The following is a 22,603-nucleotide window of genomic DNA, read 5'->3' as shown; positions in this document are numbered from 1 at the left end:
CCCTTTTCATGTCAAGGACGCCAAAAACTATATGTAATTGGCCGCCGACCCCCAGAAAATATGTTGTTTCAGGGACCCCCCCCCCCCCGCCCCCAGTAGCAAAGTTTGCTCTGAAAGAATATATATTCAAAGATTTGCACAATATTTTCAAGACTTTTCAAAAATAGCATACCTACAAGCTCATAGCACGGCACTCGGTGCCGCGCTATGAGCTTGTAGATCTGCTATTTTCCAATAGCTAAAAGTATAACAATGCTTAAAACACCAAAAGGGGTTCCCAACTTCCCGCCCAGAATGTGTTAAAAGTCACAGATCACAGTCACATGACATTGGCAGAGTAATTAGTTTATAATGCATCCAGCATCGCTAGTATTATTTTGAGCGGTTCTTGGCGTCTCCGCCGCCTGGTGGAGCGCCCTGGACACAAGACTTTTCAATAGCAGATGTACAGTACAAGCTATCTGCTATTTTACACCCCTGTTCTAAAAATGACACAGGTGCTTTCCTAGTTTTAATGGGTTTAAGGCCCGACTTTCAAATTGTCACCACAACCAACCAAGTCCATGTTAACCGTTATTTCGGCCTGCCTATTTTGTGCTAATAATGCAGATGACAGGGGCACATTAACAGTTGACTAATCAATTTAATCGATCATATAAAATAGTTGATGTTAGTATAGTAATTGATTTTTCTTTTTTTTTTTATAATATTTGTTTTATTCGGAAAGTGCAGTATAATTGTACATATAGCATTTCTACAAACGATATAAGAGCAGTTCCCAAGATTTTCTTCTTTTCTTTTTTTTCCCCACCCCTCTTCCCTCCCTCATCCCCCCTCCATGTGGCAACATCTCCAATGTCTCTGTATAGTATAGTCCTTTTTCCTATATAAGACATCGAGTCCACACTCAAACAGAGACAGGCACGTCAGTAATACTTCAGGTGGTACATTTCAGGAGGACAAAGAAAAAAGAAAGAGTGGGCGGAAAAAGACATAAGAAACAAAAAACAACAACAGTAATTGATTTTTCTAAATATAAAAAATACGTATACGGTGGCGAAAACACTAAAAATAGCCAGCTTGTCGACTGGCTTTTTTTTGGTACACCGTTTGGACAACTAAGTAACAGGAACAAATCTACCAGACACGCACACAATGTACTTCTTGAGTATTCAATAAACAGGAAAAAGTAATGGATACAATAATGGCTAAGAAAACAATGCAGCCCTAGTTCTGTTCTTACTCCATCTCTCTTCTCCTCCTCCTGGTCCTTTGTTTTCTTTTCACCCTCTCTCTCTCTCTCTCTCTCTCCTCTAATTAATAACATTATCAAATTATGGCACACTTCATAAATCAAAGAGTGCTTGCAGCGCACGCACGTGTGCACAGTGGGTCAGGGTGTGTGTGATGTGTCCTGTATATGGAAACACACACACACACACACACACACACACACACACAAAGGTTCTTATACTGTCATCTCGTCTGGGGAGATTAAATGTCTGTGTGTGTGTGTGTGTGTGTGTGTGTGTGTGTGTGTGTGTGTGTGTGTGTGCGTGCGAGTCTGCAGGGTCGGGGTTCACAGAGGGGTCCTGACTGAGGCCGCGTCTTGAGGCATCCATAGACAAACCAACACACACACACACACACTTAATTAAAAGCTAATAGCAATCTAAATGTCTGTCAGCTCATGTTAATGACGCCCTGTGTGTACGTGTGTGTCTGTACAGTATGTGTGTGTGTGTGTGTGTGTGTGTGTGTGTGTGTGTGTGTGTGTGCGTGCGTGTGCGTGCGTGTGTGTCTACGTGCATGTGTGTGCATTCATGCGTCAAACCTTTAGATCTTTTTAAACCTTTTTAATTTGGCGTGCCAGTTTTTTACATTGGGGAAGGCTGTTGGGGGGTGGGGGTGGGGGTGGAGAGGAGAAGGATGTGAAAAAATAGGACTAGGTTGACAGAGATGACTGTCCTCGCTCTCTCACTATAATGTTCCTGGTACTAGTGTGTGTGTGTGTGTGTGTGTGTGTGTGTGTGTGTGTGTGTGTGTGTGTGTGTGTGTGTAATACGGGAACGGCTTAATTAAAAGAAAACATTGTAATAAATATGATGACGGGAAATTACATCACAAACAAATTGTTACGCACGCACGCACTCTTACACACACACACACACACACACACACACACACACACACACACACACACACACACACACACACACACACACACACACACACACACACACACACACACACACACACACACACCACACACACACACACGTGCACAGTCGCGCGCACACACACACACACACACACACACACACACACACACACACACACACACACAATAACCTGCTGAGGTTATCAGCATTTACAGACCAACCAGGGAGAAATGATTAACCGAGCAGACAGAATCCAGTACAGGTGTTTTTACTTTGACATCAATTGACTTAACCCATTACGACCTGAGGCCGAGTCAACAGATGCCTTCTAAATGGGTAGTTCAGTGCTCCACTTCTCACACAAAAATGTTCAAAAATAGCAGATGTACAAGCTTGCAGCGTGGCACAAAGTGAGCTTGTAGATCTACTATTTTGGAATAGCCAACATTTAAAATCTAAATTGACACGGCTACTTTGTATTCCTTCTAAAATAAATGGCATGCACTACCGTTACACATTAAATCCTCAATGTTAACATTCAGGAGTGTGCCCAGGCGTGTACAAATTAAAATCATTCGATTTTATTTATTTTTTTGAATTAACACTCGTGATTTCATAGTGTATAATTTCATTTTATTTTTTGTCAGATATTTCAAAGAAAAACTTTGAAAGTTTACAGTATAAGTTTCAATTATGTCCAGTCAGTCTTTTCTATCTATCTATTCATTATTTAATATTTGCCATGAATAAAGTAACTGTAGATTTGTAGTGATGAAATACATAAAATATCTTTCCGATGTTAATTTAAAAAGGTAGTCAAAAATATTAAATATTAGTATATAAAATGAACACACTTTTGAGCACATTTTTTATATTTAAACTCAAATGACAAATTAATTAATTATACACAGAATCCCATGGTAAGACATCTCTGGTTAAAAACGACTTGGCTGTGTGTGTGTGTGCATGTGCGTGTGTGTGTGCGCGTGTGAGCATGCGTGCATGTGAGCATGCGTGCGTGCGTGTGTTTTGCATGTGAGTGACAATCTCCAGCAAGAGTCATCTAATATGCAAACGAGGTGTGCCAGGGGCGACACCCTCCTCATTAATATTCATGACCTATATGAGCTAGAGAAGCATCACACTAGCCCTGTTGGTAATTTTACAGGCCAACACTAAAGACAATTATAGGAGCAAATGTTTTGTTCACTGAAATCATTTAAATATGAAAGATGGTTATGGAATTATGTATCATCTAGTCATAAAACTTCGAAGACATCCTCAGTTGTCTGAAGATGCATTCACACCAGATGCGATAAAAACACTATAGAAGCTTGGTCAATTTGCCAAACTCAAAGCTTCAAAACAGGAATACAACAATCCATGACAGTCACTACGTCCATTTTAGAGTGTACACGAATGCACACTAGACTGCCATTGCATAAAAAAAATCACTTATGACACCAACTCAAAGAGTAATATGTACCAGGGACAATCTGGTTTGTTCACATTTGATAAAGGGATATTTCACTTTCCCAAAAAATGTGGGTCGTTTTATAGTCTCCTCAGGCTTTTGGGAGCACCCTGGACAGTTTAATTTCTTTGGATACTCTTTGGATCACTAGGCTCACACTTGCTTCTGTGGTGTGCACCCTCGCGGTTAGCATATTGGCTAGCGAAAATGGCCGATTACTACTTCAGATTCACGGGGCGTTTCACAGGGTCTTCTTCACAGCCTTTACCGTGCATTCTGTTGGCACTGGCGTCACAGCGCCGGAGTCAATGGTGGCCTGGAATCGGTTATTTATGTATTTAGGCCTACTGTAAGAAAAGCTAAAAGTTTGATACAGCCTGTGCATCACCATAGAGGTTGTGGCTCCAATCCACCGTGGTGCATCGGGCTTTGTCGGGCGTCTATGCGAACACAATGTTTTTTGTGCGGGTACCACTACCTACCCTAGCGGACACGGAGAGAACATGCAAACTCCACAAAGAAACCCCATCTAGGGTATGGGTGGGCGCTGATGAGGAGGAGGAGAGAACACGCCCCCCAGCACCCCCAAGCGTCTCTGGCAGGAATGGAACCCGGGACATCCTAGCTGTGAGGTGACTACCAACTGCGCAACCGTGTCCCCGTTTAATCCTTTCAGGTGACCGTGACATGGATACAGCTCGGGTGAGGGAAGGCACCGTGGACGCATAGGTCAGCTCAGGAAGCTCCCGCTGAGAGTATGTAATGCAAACACAGATCAGCACGGACATCAGCTCAAGTGTGATATACTGTGCTCCTGGAAAATTGACATTAGTTAAAACAGTAATCTCTGTGCGGGCTGTAATGCCATGCTACTTGGCTGTGGAAGCTAAAGCCTGTGTTGCAGCGAGTTGTGTTCGGCGCGCGGCGCCTATACATGCAGCTTTAAGTGTGATTCTTAATCCTACTACATGCGTGTGTTGACTCGAGAAACTGTGCAAACTGGATGCTGAAACTAAAACGGCTGGCCACTTTAATCGACCTCCTCAAAAGTCCAGTGTCTGGAAGCAAATTAATGAATATTATAATCTAAAGATCTAACACCTAATCTAAAAGTCTAATTCCTTGATCTTTTCACTTTTGAGGAGAGGAGACAAATTCTTGATGCAACAGATCCTCAAGCCGAGAGCGGAGGAGAGTGGTGGACACAAGAGGAGGAAGAAAGGGAGGAATAGGACGTCAACCGTATAGGAGAGAGTGAGGAACAGAGGTTGTGTATACGTTGAATAGGAGGAGAGTTGGAGGATGGAGAGGAGAGCAGGAGTATGGCTGGGCAATTAACTGAAAATATATCAAAACCCATATTTAGATCAAACCTTATAGGCCTAGTTATAACTGAATAATTTATTTTCTTTTTTTATATATATAATTTTTATTCCACGATTTTGTAACCCATTTTTTCACCCAGTGTCAAATATCTAATGTAATCCTGGGCTCTACACTCCCTCCGACAACCTGGGGAGAGCAACGGACTGACCTCATGCTTCCTTCAATGCATGAGCGTCCAAGCCGCTGCTTTTCACCTGACAGGGGAGTTTCCCCAGTTGGGCGTAACGCGATATTCCAACCAGTTCCTTTCCCCTCCATCAGGCGCTACGGCTGTCCAGGGGGAGGTAGTTTAGAGACCAGGATTACTGGATGTTTTTTGGGGGAGGGTACCTACCCTTGGGGGCACGGGGAGAACATGCAAACTGCACACAGAAAGGCCCTTTCGCCAACCCCACCTCGGGTATGGGCACTGATGACGCGGAGGAGAGAACACGCCCCCAGTGCCCCTAGTGGGAATCGAACCCAGGACCTTCTAGCTGTGAGGCGACAGTGCTACAGACTGGACCACCGTGCAGAAAAAAAGCCAAACTACAAGCTCACAGCACGACGACGCGCTGCAAGCCAGCTCACTTTTTAAATAAACGCTATCGAGGCGGAACGTTAAAAAATACTGGCGATATTGATTTGACGTCATATCACCACCCAGCCTTAAGCAGGAGCAAAGTGGGGAGGAGGAGCAGGGGGATGAGGAGGAGAGCAGGGGGATGAGGAGGAGAGCAGGGGGATGAGGAGGAGAGCAGGGGGATGAGGAGGAGAGCAGGGGGATGAGGAGGAGAGCAGGGGGATGAGGAGGAGGAGCAGGGGGATGAGGAGGAGAGCAGGGGGATGAGGAGGAGAGCAGGGGGATGAGGAGGAGAGCAGGGGGATGAGGAGGAGAGCAGGGGGATGAGGAGGAGCAGGGGGATGAGGAGGAGAGCAGGGGGATGAGGAGGAGAGCAGGGGGATGAGGAGGAGAGCAGGGGGATGAGGAGGAGAGCAGGGGGAGGAACAAAGGTTGTTAATCATGGTTGTGTAGGAAATTGATGTCAGCATGGGAGAGATCATCCTTTTAAATGAACGATGGGATACACACCTGCTTCACCTCTCTATTCCCTCGCTCTACAGTACTCCCTCCCTCTGTCTGTCCTAACCGTGTCCCCCCTTCCCCTTCTAATCAAACTTTTAGTGTGCTACTACGGATATAGCGATGCACATCGGGCCGGGGACAGTGTGTGCGTCTATCTATGTACAGTATGCTGTGTGTGTGTGTGTGTGTGTGTGTGTGTGTGTGTGTGTGTTTCCGAGTCAATGGTCACCTTTTAGCACTTTAGGTCTTGAGGGACAGGCTGTGAAATGCCTGTACTTAGTCACACACACACACACAGACGCACGCACACGCACAAAGGCCTACACACGCACACGCAAGCTCCCATGCACGGACGGGGCAGATAATCTGCCAGACTGAGTTTCTTTGAAAGAGACATGAAATAGAAAAGATTAAAAGATCTTAAAAGCTTCAAATGGCGGCTATAAAAAACTGACAGATTGAGCAAGAGATAAACAGTGTGTCCTACATATAGACACGCTGATAGTCGACTGATTGATTGATTCAACAGCCAGTCCAATGAAAATCACATTTTCCGAACGCTGTATCTGTCGTGGCCATCCCGGCCTGGAGCAGGGTCTGTATTGTATGCAACACTGGGCAATTAATATATTTAGAACCAACAATCAACGTGTAACCATATCGGAGTCAGTCTGTCTGTTGTTAATCAGTCAATGGGTTTAGCGTAGAAAGATCAGCGTGGCTGACAAACTCTGGAATGAATCCAGAATGTGGAAGATGCTTTGATCCTTGCAGCATATTAAACATGAAGGCGCTTTGGTGACAGGGTCCTATGCTGGTTATTCCCCATTGTAAACTTAATGAACCACAGTGTCTGACACAAATAAAAAAAAAAAAAAACGAATTCAAAAGAACAAGGAAAAACTATGCATTTTCTTATTGATTGGCAGACGAGAGAGGCACTGTTATTTTTGGAACACAGTTCTGATTTGACGCGATATTATAATTCAGAAAGGGAAAAAACGGGTAGGACGCGCAAATTACGTCAGACTTCGGTATTTTACCTGTGAATTTTAATTGACTGTTGTTTATCCCTATCTTGGCATTGCGAAGCTCCATCCTTAAGTTATGAGCAGTTTGAACTTTGAGCAGAAGTAATTGTAGTTTCTACCAATTCCGGACTGGAGGAAGTGACATTAGACATTAAATCGTTTCTTGGGTGAATGAAAATGAGTGACCCAGTTGATCAAAGGTCAACAATTAGTTGATTAATCAGAAAAGTAATCGATGGAACAATCGCCAAGAAAATCCTCAAAAGCTGCAGCCCTAATTAACATTAATACAATGGGTTGATGTCTCACCTACAGAAACACTGGGGGATTTCTCCCAGACCGTACAGTGGGAACAGGAAGGGTGTGTTTCCATAGCGACCAAGGCACCGCAGGAAGTGACGCGTGGACGCCAGGCCCTCCTCCGTGGGCGTGTCTTCCGTCACCATGGCGATGGAATGATGCAGGAAGTGCCGCAGGTTGTCCGTCAGCTTCTGGGTGCGGAGGAACTCGGAGAACGGACGCTCGGCGAACGCTGTTGAGCAAGGCATCAACGGTAAATGGTAACCAGTGCGTTTATGTAGCAGAGTGGTTCTCTTTATGTAGCAGAGTGGTTCTCAATGGTTTTCATGTCAAGGACATGGAATATTATCACAATTATCAAAATGATTCTATTTTCCAAACATTTTAAATATTTTTCTGAGATTTTCAAAAATAGCAGTGGTTAAAATGATTGTGGTGCAATTATTATCTAATTTAGCTGGGGACCCCCTGGAACCAATGTATTTAGTAAAAGGTGTCATAAAATCCCATATGGGATGGGCCAAAGTGGCATGACACGAAAATAAATATTTCATTCATTCATGCAGAACCACCTTATATAGGGAGCTGCCACTAGCAAGGCTGAGAACAAGAGGGAACAGGTCATGGAGTACCTTGGTATTCCTCTGGCTGGTCCTGGTAATCCAGGGAGAAGGTCAGAAACTTCATCAGCATCCTCTTCTCCACCACACTCAGCTGCTTACTGGCAAACACATCAGCTCTGCTGCACGGAACCTAGACACGTGCGCGCACGCCACACACACACACACACACACACACACACACACACACACACACACACACACACACACACACACACACACACACACACACACACACACACACACACACACACACACACACACACACACACACACACACACACACACACACACACACACACACACACACACACACACACACACACACACACACACACACACACACACACACACACACACACACACACACACACACACACACGTTCTATTGCATCGAAACTAGACAGGTGGACAGACAGTCTAAGCATCTGAACATTGGGCTGGTAATAGCAGAGGGACGGACGGACAGACAGACAGACAGACAGACACAGTATCAGCTGGTGGTTGAAGGGACGTGTGGATGGAGAGATGGAGGTGTGAATGTAGAGAGAGAGAGTAGAGGAGGCAGAGGGCTGAGGGAGAGGGGTCAGCCATCGGCCATCCATCTGTGTGTGTGTGCGTGTGTGCGTGCGTGCGTGTGTGTGTGTGTGTGTGTGTGTGAGTGTGTGTGAGATGAACAAAGCCCTCTAGACACAACAACACACAGGCAGATTTGTTAGATAGAAAGGCGCACACCCTGAGATTATACCAAATTCTGACCAAGGGATGAATATGTTACAGAAAGGTTCCATACCTTAATAATTAACCCATTCAGAAGGGCTTTTGGTGTTTTAACGATTAGGTTATACTTCAGCTATTGAAAAATAGATCTACAAGCTTGTATATCTGCTATTTTTGAAAAATCGTGAAATGTTTTATAAAAATCTATAAAAATCTACAAGACGTGTTGTGAGTTGGTGTGTCTGTGCTGTGTGGTTATAAATACTGAACCAAAGAAAAGTATACAAGAGTTTGTGACTAAATAACTACATTGGATTCATTAAAACACAGGTGCTCTTTTCCATTAACCGTTTTTCCCGATCCGATATTTTATATTTTTTAACACTTATGCCATATCACAATGGTACAATATCCAAAATCGCAGACATTATCCAGTCTAATATCAAGTTCAGTCAGACAACTCTTAAGAGTGAATTTAGAATATATATTTATTGAGCATAGATATATGAAGCATAGATTGGTGTCAGGGCCACAGCCTACAGGTGGATGTTGGGGAGGCGGTGGGATTTGCAAAAACTTCATGAGCAGCAGGTTAGCAGCAAGCGGGCAGGGAGACATGCAGTAGCAGCAGCAGAGACGCACATCCACACAGCAGGAGAGAAGCCAGGAATGAGCAGGTAGCCAGATAGGTTTAAATAGCCACTCTGATCAGGTAAAGAGTGCATGAGACTAGTCACCTGATCAGGTAGGCAGCTAGGCGCGCTCACGAGTTGTCTGCCTGAACGTGTGCAATAGATTATAGGAGCAAATGTATCATATATGGATATAATATCGATACTAGGGATGTCCCACTCCCGATCACGTTTTTTTTGCTCCCGAACCGATTCCAATCATTAGAAAATGATGTGATCGGCCCCGATTTCCGATCACGTCATCGGATCGGGACAACCCTAGTTTTGGACATACAAGGTTTTCGATAGCGACAATGTATTTCAAGTTCAGTTTTCCAAACGTCCTCATTAGTAGAGCCTTTGTGTGTCCCAGGGCGGTCCTACCTGTTCCACTCGGCCGTCCCGATAGGTCAGGATCCTGGTGAGGTTCTTGAACTCGGCGTAGCGGCTGACGTTTGATTTGATGAGCAGGTCAACCAATGGGCCACGAGAATACATCAGCTGGTGGGGGGGGGGGGGGGGGGGGGGAAGGACAGAAGGAAAAGCAGAGGTGAAAAACCATCATCTATGTCACTGGGGTTTTTGTTTCCTACATTTTGTTAATTATTTCAATAAACATTCCCAAAAAGCAAAAACTATCGTGAATTCAATGATTCTTTTCAGTAATTTCATGAAGAAATCTAAATATAAAAGTTTGAGTACGTACGTCTGTACGCCTGTAATCCATGTAACTCGAGAACCGTTCGCTCCACCGACTTCAAATTCCACACAGGCGTTCCACCCCCCCACAGGCAGCGCAGTGCCCGGTGTCGCCCAAAAAGGCCTCTGCCCCAGTGTCCATATATGGAGCTGGCCTGTTCTGACATCATTCTGACGTCTGCATAGACTCCATATTTGGGCATGTCTGACAAAAACTCCATATATGGGCATAAAAGGGACAGTGACAGACATAATATCTGGGTGGGGCATGCATTTTAAACGTGCATCGTTCCGAGTAGGCCAGTGCCCAACGGGCACCGCTGTAGAGGCTCCAACGGGCGCTGTATGTCATGCTTCAGCTATTGAAAAATAGCAGATCTACAAGCTCATAGATTTGCCGAGTGGCGTGCTACGAGCGCTACGAGCTTGTAGGTCTGCTATTTTTGAAAAGTCGTGAAAATGTGGCGCAAATCTTTGAATATATATTTCAGAGCGAACATTTTTAACTAAAATATTGGCTTCTGGGGGGGTCCCTGGAACTACATATTTTGAGATGGGGGTCCGTGGCCCAATAGAGATAATTCTGGGGGTCCTTGACATGAAAAAGGTTGAGCACCACTGACATAAACATGGGTTTTTCAGAAAAGAATTAGGATTTAGAAGCCTTTTTTTTAATCGACCTCAGTCCAAAATGGGTTAAAGAACGACTAGAGACAAATCTAATCTACCGGTAGCAGTTTTAGCAGGAGAAATATAATATACCACAACACAACCTTTAGAATAGAATAGAATAGAATAGAAACCTTTGACACGAGGTCGATATTGAATCGTCGTCCTTCCTTCAGCAGCTGAGCGTAGGTGATCTTCTTCTTGACTGGCTCCGATTGGCTCTCATTAGGAGAGGGGACGGACTGGCTGCCCGTAGGCCCCTCCTGCTCTGTCTCCACAACCTGCAACGTCATTAGTCAGTGTCATGATTCAAATATCCTGAATTTTCATCTAAAATGATGTTGCATTTATTAAGCCTTCTGAATTGACATCACTACCATAAATGAATGAATACATTGATCATTCAACTCATCCATCCAGTGTTTAATACCTGTTCTGGTGTTTCTGTGGTTTGTTCTTCGGGTGATTCCGATAGTTCTTGGGCGTTCCCAGTTGGTGCGTCTACGTTACAGGAGATCAAAACAAAGAAGACTTTTAGAATTCTCATCAGAATGTCAGAAATCTCAGTTATTGGGGAGTTCTATGAAGGAAGATCCTGAGCTGAAGTCTTTGATATTTTTGAATTGTTTTGAGAGTGAAAGTGGTTAAGTGTGTCCGTGGGTTTTATAAATATTTAACCAATGAAAAAGTATTAAGCGTGTGCGACTAAATAAGAACTACCTTGGATCTATTGGAACACAGGCTCATTTCCCCACATCCTCAGAAAAGTTACAGTTTTGGACATACAAGGTTTCTACCCGACAGCGACAACAATACCCCTCAGATTATGTCTGGGATGCGACATTCGGAATCCTAGCCAGGTTGTGCTTACAACCACGCCCCGCTTCTGTGGCCAACGCGGAAGTGCCTCTGGCCTCTCAGCCTCTCGCCTACAACAACTGCGGACTAGACCTAAATATATTACTCTATGGACTAGACTGCGACAGAGGCCCGCCGTCTCAAGCGAACTTGAGCCACGTGAGACACCACCGAGTGAGCTAAAGCGAGCGAGTTGCGAAGTGTCGAACTTTGCGAAGTTCGCTTAGGCGACTCGGGGCCAGAATAGGACAGAATAGTAAATCATGTTCTGGCGAGAGCGTTTGCCCCGACTGCCACTCAAAGTGGCTAATGGCTAATCACGGTGCGTCCTTGCACAACCTGGATAGGTTTTCAGAGCGTGCGTCTGGAATTCAAACCTGTGGTCTCTGCGGTGCAGCCACTTCCTCCTCCGGATTCTTCTTCTGTGGTGTTCGAGGGACCAGCCGTCTTAGTGACTTCCTCCTCTTCTGCCTCCTCTTCCTGACTGAGGAGACAAGTAATTATTATTATTATTATTACAAGTAGGGACACAAAGATTCATCCAATAATCAATCTAGGGAAAATTAACCCAATTCCTATTTTTCTTTTCTTTTTTTTGTACTGCAGCTTTTAGCCCAAGACTCCAAGACAAAATGTATGTCTCTTTGGGCTACAAATAAAAGTGAACGTTGAACGTGTTAGAAATTAAATAATGGGGTCTATGCAGTATCTTGTAAGACATTCTGAGATTACATGTTGGAAAGCACATACCCGGTATATACTGTAATGTGGTAATTACAACTTTGCCAAAATGTCAGTGCTTGTCTTTGTTCCCCAGTTATGTTTTTGACTGTGGGGCAAACACATGATAAACATATTGTAAACATGCATATTGTTTGGTCTAAAATATATCATTTGGATTCATAAAAGGATCAGATAAATAATCTGATTAGTCAATTATGCAAATAATCACTAGCTGCAGCCCAAGACAGGAGTCAGCAGTGGACATTACGGACAGGATGTTTCAACAGAAAATAACCCACCAGCAATTTAGGAATAAATTAACTGAAAGTTTCAAATAATTCATTTAAATGTATAAATCTAATATTGTACATAACTGTAACTCATACTGTGTTAGGAGTGTTACGTGCTCACTGCTTGTTCTGTTCTGAAACCATTGGCAGTTCTCAGATTAGATTAAACAATAATCATTATTTCTACAAGTGTGTCATTCTCATGTGGGATTTGCATTGTTTTGATGATGCAGACGTGCGCTGCTAATAGTGACAGCTGGACTGCCTACCCTATCCAGTGTGTGTGTGTGTGTGTGTGTGTGTGTGTGTGTGTGTGTGTGTGTGTGTGTGTGTGTGTGTGTGTGTGTGTGTTTGTGTGTTACCTGGCGTAACAGAACACCTGGAGGTTACTAATGGCAGAGTCTGTAGATGACAGACATATGGTTTCCTCTCCCTCCTCTATTAAGCTGGACCAATCATGGGCCGTCTCCTCTATGTGACTCGCCTACCAGTGGCACATGGTGCACATGGTGCACACACCCACAAACACACAACCACAACCACCACACACACACACACACACACACACACACACACACACACACACACACACATAACCACAACCACAAACACCACGCACACACATAACCACAACCACAAACACCACGCACACGCACACACATCACACACACTATCATTACCAAAAAGAAAATGTAGTAAGAGCAGCATAAAATGCCTAACTTTAAGAGAGAAAGAACATTGTGCCAACAATCTGCATTCTACTAATAAAGTTAGCATTTGATATGGATAAAACAAGGAGAGGAGAGGAGAGGAGAGGAGAGGAGAGGAGAGGAGAGGAGAGGAGAGGACTCACATTGTTGTACTCTTGAATCCAGGTGAGGAGGCTGTTGAAAGTAAAGCTAGCCCAGTTCCCTGCATAGTAACTCCTCCTGCAACACCAAACAAATCATTACATCAGTGTCACAATTATGTTGTGAGCTTGCACATCTTCTATTTTTGCTATTTTTTTATTTGAATGCTGACAAGTAACAGTTTTGGACATACGATTAGCTACCAGTAGCTACTATTACTGAACATTAAGGTGATGTTATCAGGGTGCAAGAAAAAACTTAACAAAATGATGAATGTCCAAAATTGATATAATACAAAATTACAAATTGCAAAGATTATTGCACTCCCTGAGGGTTTATCTCTGTCAAATATCAACTATATTGTATATAAAGTAAACCATCAATAACATTTTCATTACTGACCTGTCGACATGGAGCACTCGCTGTCCAACTCTGGAACATGCTGCTGCCACGATGGACTCAGCTAGACCTGAAACACAGGTAAACAAAGCAAGTGTTCATTTTGTCCACTAAAAATACAACAACTAATGTTTTTAAAATAAAAACGACATAAAAAATGAATCTAGGATTATTAAAACTAAGAGTAAATATAGTGAAAATTTTGTCAACTAATTTTGTCAGTAAAACTAAAAGACTAAAGTCTTGTAATGTTTGGTTGCCACTCGAGCGTTGCACCCCAAGTTTGATTGATATCAGATGGATACTAGTTACGTGACCCAACCACCTGACATCTGATATCATTGCAATGAGTGTGTTGCAACAAAGAGAAAGAATTGTAGCCTATAATTTATATAATTATTAGGTGATATCATTAAATATATATATTTTGCCCAGGACGTCTTTTTTTATTTTTTTGTGATTTCTCTAAAAAAAAAAAAAAAAATGTCAAAAATAACATTGGGCACCCTGGGTGACTATTTAGAAAATGTTAAAAAGGGCACACAAAGCGTTGTAATATTGTGACCAAAACACTGTATTGTGTTATTTTCCAAGAACTTTCAAAAATAGCTCAGATCTGCAAGCTCACGATGCCTTCCGCTTATAGATCAGCTGACTTTTTGAATTTTTAAGGGCTCAATTAAAATCAGGAAAAGATAACACTTGTGCCATATCACATTACGACATCCCAGGCAATATTCTTCTTGTCCCATATCACGGACGGTATTGATATAATATCAAGAGTTGACTTGATAGTCAATAATGTAGTTTAGGGATAAACAATATCGGTGCAAGAATTGATCCTTGTGCCCTGTCCTGTAGAGCTGGACGGTATTGATAGGACATCAAATCAAATCATCATTATTTATAACTTTTGCCTCAATTGAAATTAATGAACGATTATAAAACAAAAAGTGGAAATAGTACATCTACAAGCTCACAGTCACAAGCTTATAGATCAGCTATTTCCGCAGGCCACCATTGTTCAATGTTATGTAACACAGGGTTTCAGAGATTCATCAGACTAAGCGATTTAGTCGATTATACAAAAAAGCTATTACATTTTATTTGTCAATTCCTTGATATAAGAAAAGAAAAAACCTGCTTCTCAATAATTAGATTAACCTACATGAGCAAGATTATGAATTTAGAATGACTAAATGTCTATTATTTCGATATCGGTTACTCAACCGTTACTATACCGGTAGCACATTTATCATGACCAGGTCAGCCAAAGTGCTGTATAGGTTAAAAGAAAACAAAAAGCAAACAATGCAATGCAAGTTGCCCTTCCCTATCCGTGAGGCGCACCACACGCGTATGCACAAAAACACATGAGAAACAACAATGACCACCTGACACCACCTGAAACACATCCCTGTGTGAGAGGAGAGGAGATGGGGGGGGGGGGGAGAGAATAAAGAGATATCTGGTGAGAAGCAGAGGGCAGAGAGACAAAGGACAGGAGAGGATGATTGAAAGGTGGAGAGAGAGAGAGAGAGAGAGAACAACTCCATTATGGCTGTGCTTTCTGTCCCATCCTGTCCTCCCTCCCTCCATCCATCCATCCTTCTTTCAGTGACCTCGCTCCCCAAGGTTCCATCACACACACACGCGCGCGCGCGCGCTTGAGACACGCGCACACAGATCCGCGCACGCGCGCGCACACACACACACAATTCCATCTTGCAAGAGTGCACATGCTCATCTAAATTACACATCATCTCTCTCTTACGCACGCACACATGCATGCGCATACACACACATCCTATCAGCTGAAGACAATGGAAAAGTGATTTATTTCTTGGAAAGCTGAGCTAGTGATATAAAGTATTTTGTGCGCACACACAATGACCACCTGACACCACCTGAAATATATAAAATATATATATAAAAAAAATAATCTTCTCAAGAAGCACATGTGCTACTGCTAACTAAAACACAGACTGTAGGACCAGGAAACACATTTAGGTGCATCATATAATAGACTCACACACTTTGTATTAATGTTGTGTAAACAGGTAAAAACTATACCACCGGCATACCGAAAAAATCACAAATACTAGCACAAACTGGGGCTCGTGGACAAAATCTGGATAACTCTGACCAAATACCTTGATATCAATATTGTGTGAGAGGAATCGGATAATATCGTATTTTGGCCATAATATCAATGTTCTTTTCCTTCTTTTTCTGTTCTTTTTACATTTTCAAAAATAGCCAAGGTAGCAGTAGTAGTAGCTAAAGTAGCACTACTAAAAGCTCACATCGGCGTGAGATTGTAGATCTGGCTATTTTCAGTCACAATTCTTCGACATATGTTTACAATATTAAGTATGAAACAAGCCATATAATACTGTAAGTGATTAAAAGACAAACAAACACATTACCATGACATTACAATATCCAAAAACAGGATATCTCGTCTCATATCACAACGATATATTATGGATATATAATGATATGATATAACGTTGATATAGTGCCCGCTGCGCAGCCCATGCAGCCCTAGTACAAACAGAAACGGCAGCAGTGTAAACTAAAGATGCTATAGAGACGTGTCACCGCCGTAGACAATGGATGTGTGCTGGACACACAGACTGTTGATGACCACGCAGAAGGAGACAGAGAGAGGGGGGGGGAAGAACGACTCACCATGGATCCTATATGAACTCATAAATCTCTCTCTGCTTTGATAGAACATTCTGTCACACTTTGCCATCTCTCTCTCTCTCTCTCTCTCTCTCTCTCTGTCCGTCGCCTGTCTTTCTCTCTCTATTTGCTGCTGGATAGCACTCCCTATAAATAAAGTGTCTAATGTGACTTTTTCAAGATGGAGAAAGCGAGGGTGAGTGAAAGAGAGAGAGAATGAACACATACCGCACGCACGCACGCACTACATTGCCCTACAATCATCTCTCTCTCTCTCTCTCTCCCTCTCAGACCACACCTATTCAGTTTCTCCTTGTCCGTCTGTTGGCTGCCATCCAACGTTTACATAAACAATGACATGCCTCTCTACTGGTGAATCCATTTTAAATCGATACACATTCTTAGCATATTTTTCTACACTGAGAAAACCATTACATTTACACTCTCCGTTAAATTAACAACTGAGCATTTTACTGTGTATGCAATAATGTTAGTAAAGGGCATGCTGATATTACAGATTTTGTCTTTAAAAAGGGTATGGTACAAAAGCCTTTGCTATGATATTTGTTATCCATGTTTTGACATTGATGGATTACGTCTACGGAAATGTACAAAGAATAAAATAAACCAGAATTCTTTAACACTTATCTCAGCAACATGCTAATGGTGTCCAAATGTCTGAAAACATTACAAAGTGAATTCAAGTTTTTATATTTTAGATTTAATTAAAACTTGTGGTCTTAAAAAAAACAGTTGCACCTGAGACCTCATGCCAAGAGTCAGATGTGTGTATGCGTGTGCAAGCATGCGTGTCCGACTGTGTGTGTGTGTGTGTGTGTGTGTGTGTGTGTGTGCGCGTGTGTGCGTGCGTGCGTGCGGGGGTGTGCATGTGCGTGTGCGTGTCTGTGTGTGTGACAGGGTGCATCCAACAAGAACCAACATGGTTCCTTGGGCAGATGGTCTGCGTATGTGTGTGTAATTTTGTGTCATTCTTCGAAAAGAGCTTGAAGGTATAACACCTGACCCTGACTGACTGACACACACACACGTTTGTATTTCTATACTTGTGGGGACAATGGGACATTAACTGCCAATGAATGACAAGATCTTTTTTGGCTCTAGGCTCACGGTAAAAATGCCCCAAAATAGTAAAAAATGGCATTCATAAAATTGCCATCCTGAAATGTTAATAAAATAACAAACATTTTCTTGAGAGGTAAGCCTGTCACAATTATTACATACCATTAATCATAATCGTCAAAATCGTTGAGAAATGTTGAAGAGAATTGTAGATCAAGTCGGGTTTAGTGTGTTCCGCTGGGAAAGTGTAAATTGTGTAATCGTGACAGCCCTATTGAGAGGACCAGGAAAATGGTCCTCTCAACGTCTACTTCTACATTTCTACTATACTGTGAAGACATTTGGTCCTCCTCACAAGTATAGGAACACACACACCTGACTGGCTGCTGACACTCACACAGCCCTAAAGTCTCCGCAAGGTAAGTGTGTGCACGTGGTCAGTTGGTCACACACATCAAGATATCTCCCATTGGCTGTGTCACCTGCAATCTGGACGGGCCAGCTGGTCTAGTGACACACACACGCACACACACACACACACACACACACACACACACACACACACACACACACACACACACACACACACACACACACACACACACACACACACACACACACACACACACACACACACACACACACACACACACACACACACACACACACACACACACACACACACACACACACACACACACACACACACACACACACACACACACACACACACACACACACACACACACACACACAGTAATTCATGCAGGTACAAACGCCTGGTTGATATGAAATTACTGCACAGAAACATTCTGTAAGCATGTTTCTTAACACAATCGGTGCCGGGATGCCTTCAAAATAGGAGCTCTGGGGTGCCGGAAAGACATGGCCGCTTTTACTCGGAAACAATATTTTGTTAGCTTTACTTGGTCTCGAGTCTATTATATTGCTAGAAGCTCCAAAGCATTCATATTTTGAACGAGAGGCATGTTGAAGTCAGAAATGAAGCGCGTAGTATATCCATCAGATCAAAACCACGGAGAGCGCCCTGGATTAGGAGAGACGAGGCTAATATGATGGCAGAGCGAAGCGGCGGGTGCCTGAGTCTCAGTCAAAAAATTTAAAAAGGGAAAGAATTCAGAATATTCTTCTCTCGCCTGATATCATTGAGGACGCGCTAGGATGTGTACACTGTACACACGACCTTTGTACACGTCGATTGGGTTCCCTTAACTTCCCTAGGACGTGTGGAGCCGTCCTACGGACGGAAACGGCTAAATGGTAGGTCATGACCAATCCTGGTCACAGGATTGCTTCAGTTGCCTGTGGTTGGTCAATGCATGTATCAAATGTTCTATTGAGCGTGAGCCCGGGTTCCAGAGTGGAGGAGTATATTTTAGGCTACACAAATGTTTTCCCCACATGACAAGAGCAGCACTGGTGAGGGGTATCATATAAACTTATGATCCAATCCATAACATGCGAGTGATGGGCAATATATCAATATTAAATCAATATCATGCCATGAGACTAGATATTGTCCTGGAATTTGCAGATGTAATATTGTGTGTTATGGCGAACGTGTCTATTCCTGACTTTAAATCGCTAAAGCCTTATTTTAAAATTGTCCAAAACCTAGTACAAACAGCTGCTCTACAAGCTTACAGTCACAATGCGATGTGTTGTCAGCTTGTAGATCTGCTATTTAGGCTATTTTTTTTAATTGATTTGACTTCACCACAATATAATTTTATCGTCACAACATCCATAGAGGTATGGTCATAATATTGTTATATTATATTTTGTCTATATTCAACACATCTCTCGGTATGTCAAGTCTTCTCTAAACTTCATATTGACTTAACTTCCAGTAAGAGATTTTTGTTTAAAAAAAAATAATATACATAACACATTTTCACATAATGTACATAATGTAAATGTATTATACATTGCCTATAGTGCTTACTGCCTACTGGCAGTGTACACAAGAAACTTGATGGGTCATTCTTTCTTGATTGATTGATTGATTCACAGTATGCAGAATGGGTACATTGTAAACAAAAGTACAGGTCAATACACAAAAACTGCAACTTGAGGATAGAACCAGAAAGGCCCATAGCACTTAAACTAGCCCCTTAGATAGAACTTTATGTAGCATTTTATACAGACTTATACAGACTTCAGTCATAGCACGTTATAGTATAGTAATGTATTGTTTATATGTATAGTTTCATTATATAGATATTCCACTGTTACGCACGTTTCATGATAACTACTTTTTATGTATGTGATGCATTGCCATGCTTTTTGTTTTTCCTTATAGTAAGTCGCTCTTCCAAACTGGAAGAATAATTTGGCAGTCCTATACAGTACTATACACCCTTCCAGCCGCCACCCTATCCAAACACTGCAAGAGCACACACACACACACACACACACCGTCTCACACACACACACACACACACACACACACACACACACACACACACACACACACACACACACGACAGCCTTAGCCATGGACAGTGCTTCAGACCATAGCAGTAGTCAGTAGTCTGAGCCTCTGAGGTGTTTAACACATATTCCACTGATACTCTAGGCCTGATAGTCACTCACTACTACAACACTCACTTCTATACGGTATGTGACAATCACAAGCATTATTCCTGGGCTTAAGTAAGCACCAAAGATCATTATTCCATAGTGGCAGCCACAAAACAGCACAGTATACAACCATAACCCTAGATATGAATCCAGTCCTGTTCTTTTCTCTTCCCTACACATACAGTACCATTACATCTTCTCACAGAAATGTGTCCCTCAATATAGTCTACCCTCAATACAACAGTAGGCCTACTGTACAGAACTTTATGCTAGACAGTACATCGTTTTATGTGGATGTAAAACATCAGTCAGTAAGTTACTGTCAGTAGCCTAATGTGTGTGTAGTGAATGATGCCGAATCATTACAATAAAGTATATTTCACAGTTGCTATAAACAATTTAAAAAGACTGTTACAAAGGTATGATTTAAGGAAACAAAAGTGTTTTCATGTTTCTTTTCTAGCCCTGGAACTAACATGACTGTCATCAGTCATCAGTAGCCTGTCATTCGTAGGCTACTCGAGCGTCATGTGAACCATGCATGGCTACTAGCCGTGATACATGACTGTCATAAGGACGAGCGTCATCATCATGTGAACCATGGCTAGTTGAATTCATATTTCTCTGCTGCATTATGTGTCGTTTCGTTACAAATGCATGTACCAAGAGCAATTCTACATTAGCCACAAGCTAATGTCAAGCTACACTGTCTAGCGTTTTAAATGCAGTCATTACTTTTTACACAACGCAATTTAAGACTGTCAAATACACAGACAGGCTCGAGCTCCATCACTTGACATTACACGTGAAGTCACTGTGTAATGTGATCGCTGTGTGTTTACCTGTGCCCAATATGACAACGTCAAATTCAGATGGGAGATTCTCTGCAGCCATGTTGTTGTCGCTGTGCTGAAGTCATGTGACACACTGATGCTGCTGCTGCGCTGCGATGGCTGCGTTTCAGTTTATCAGACAACAGCTGCGAGGAGGAGGACGCTGCGCTGCAGCTGATCATGATGTTGGGTGCGTTTGTAGTTGTGGTTAACTTGTAAAATCTATATTCTTTTCCCCAATATTTTTATTTGGACTACCCACCGTTCCCCTTTGCTGCAGACCCAATTTGGAGAAGAAAAAAATCCCATACAATATTTGTGTTTTTAAAATGTTTCAAAAGTATTACAGATATTACAAAAAAATAGTTTTATTTATTTATTTTTAAATATTTTATGTTTTATGTGTGAGAGGAGAGAGACAGACAGAGAGAGGTACAGGTGTATTTAACAATACACCTGTATTGTTAAATTTGCAGACGATACAGCTATTGTTTATGATTGAGGATGATGAGATCAAGCTAATATAATATTATATTTGACTTTAGGACTGGTGCTCATGCACACCAGGAAATAGTCATTGGTGTGGATGGAATAATAGTGATTGTGGAGGAATACATGTAGCCTACTTGGGTAACGTACTAAAGTACAACGATTGATTCCAAGCTGACATGAATTCCAACACTCACTCCATCTATAAGAAAGGTCAGCAGAGGCTAAGAATGTTATGGCACTTTTCCATCGATCCTTTGTGGAGAGTGCATTAACATTTCTTTTGTTTCCTGGTATGGCTCATTGAGTCATTATCATAGTTAAGAAGAACAAACTCCATAAAATCATCAACGTGTCCAGCAAAATAGCTGGGGTACGATTTGAGAGTATGACTTCAATGTATGAGACCCGGGTACTCCGGAAGGGGAAAGCTATTATATATATATATATATATACATCTCAACCTCAAACCCTTAAATCTCCATATATGCAGCTGACCTGTTCTGACATTCCATATGTTGTTCCTTCCCCATCCGTCCTATTCCATCCATATCTCTCTTTTGACTGAAAAGTTTCCATTTAAACTCTATAGATGGACCTGCCCCAAAGGTATTAGTGCAGTCACGCCCGGCAGCCAGCGAAAACTAGAGTTCTCAACAGGCCCTACCTGGGCCCTCATCAAACCCTGTACACTCAAGACACTGCCCCCGCTTAGATCTCCATATATGGAGCTGACCTGTTCTGACATTCCATATGTTGATCTGACCACATCAAACCGTGTACAGTGTACACTCAAGACACGCTCCATATATGGCCAGTACAGAATTCATTCCATATGTTATCTGACCCCCCATGCCAAAGCGCCAGTGCTCGCCCAGCAGACTGCTGTCACCCAGGCGGATGCATACATGCGACCTCGCCCTTTAGGAGGTGGCTTCTCTCCCTCAGGTGTCTTACTGTTTTGTGTGTGTGTGTGTGTGTGCGTGC

At 42.6% G+C, this 22,603-nt stretch overlaps 1 protein-coding gene across 1 annotated transcript in view; it reads right to left on the bottom strand.

Annotated features, from left to right (window-relative positions):
- chm (CHM Rab escort protein) overlaps positions 1–21,216 on the bottom strand; it is a gene marked incomplete at its 3' end in the record, with an annotated part of 40,063 nt that extends 18,847 nt beyond the window's left edge. The window contains exons 1-10 of the mRNA XM_080781045.1: positions 21,137–21,216; positions 13,923–13,989; positions 13,523–13,598; positions 13,032–13,153; positions 12,034–12,140; positions 11,229–11,299; positions 10,933–11,079; positions 9,815–9,931; positions 8,052–8,172; positions 7,429–7,651 (exon numbers count right to left, since the gene is read on the bottom strand). Coding sequence (XP_080637171.1) covers positions 7,429–7,651; positions 8,052–8,172; positions 9,815–9,931; positions 10,933–11,079; positions 11,229–11,299; positions 12,034–12,140; positions 13,032–13,153; positions 13,523–13,598; positions 13,923–13,989; positions 21,137–21,188 — 1,103 coding nt within the window. The 5' untranslated portion in view covers positions 21,189–21,216. The remainder of the gene's footprint in view (positions 1–7,428; positions 7,652–8,051; positions 8,173–9,814; positions 9,932–10,932; positions 11,080–11,228; positions 11,300–12,033; positions 12,141–13,031; positions 13,154–13,522; positions 13,599–13,922; positions 13,990–21,136) is intronic.
- Between the last annotated feature and the right edge of the window lie 1,387 nt (positions 21,217–22,603).

Source organism: Protomyctophum bolini (assembly GCF_963924005.1).
Source record: "Protomyctophum bolini genome assembly, chromosome: 13".
NCBI lineage: Eukaryota > Metazoa > Chordata > Actinopteri > Myctophiformes > Myctophidae > Protomyctophum > Protomyctophum bolini.
Note: the sequence above shows the minus strand (reverse complement) of the source record. Positions and strands in the feature narration are given on the sequence as shown.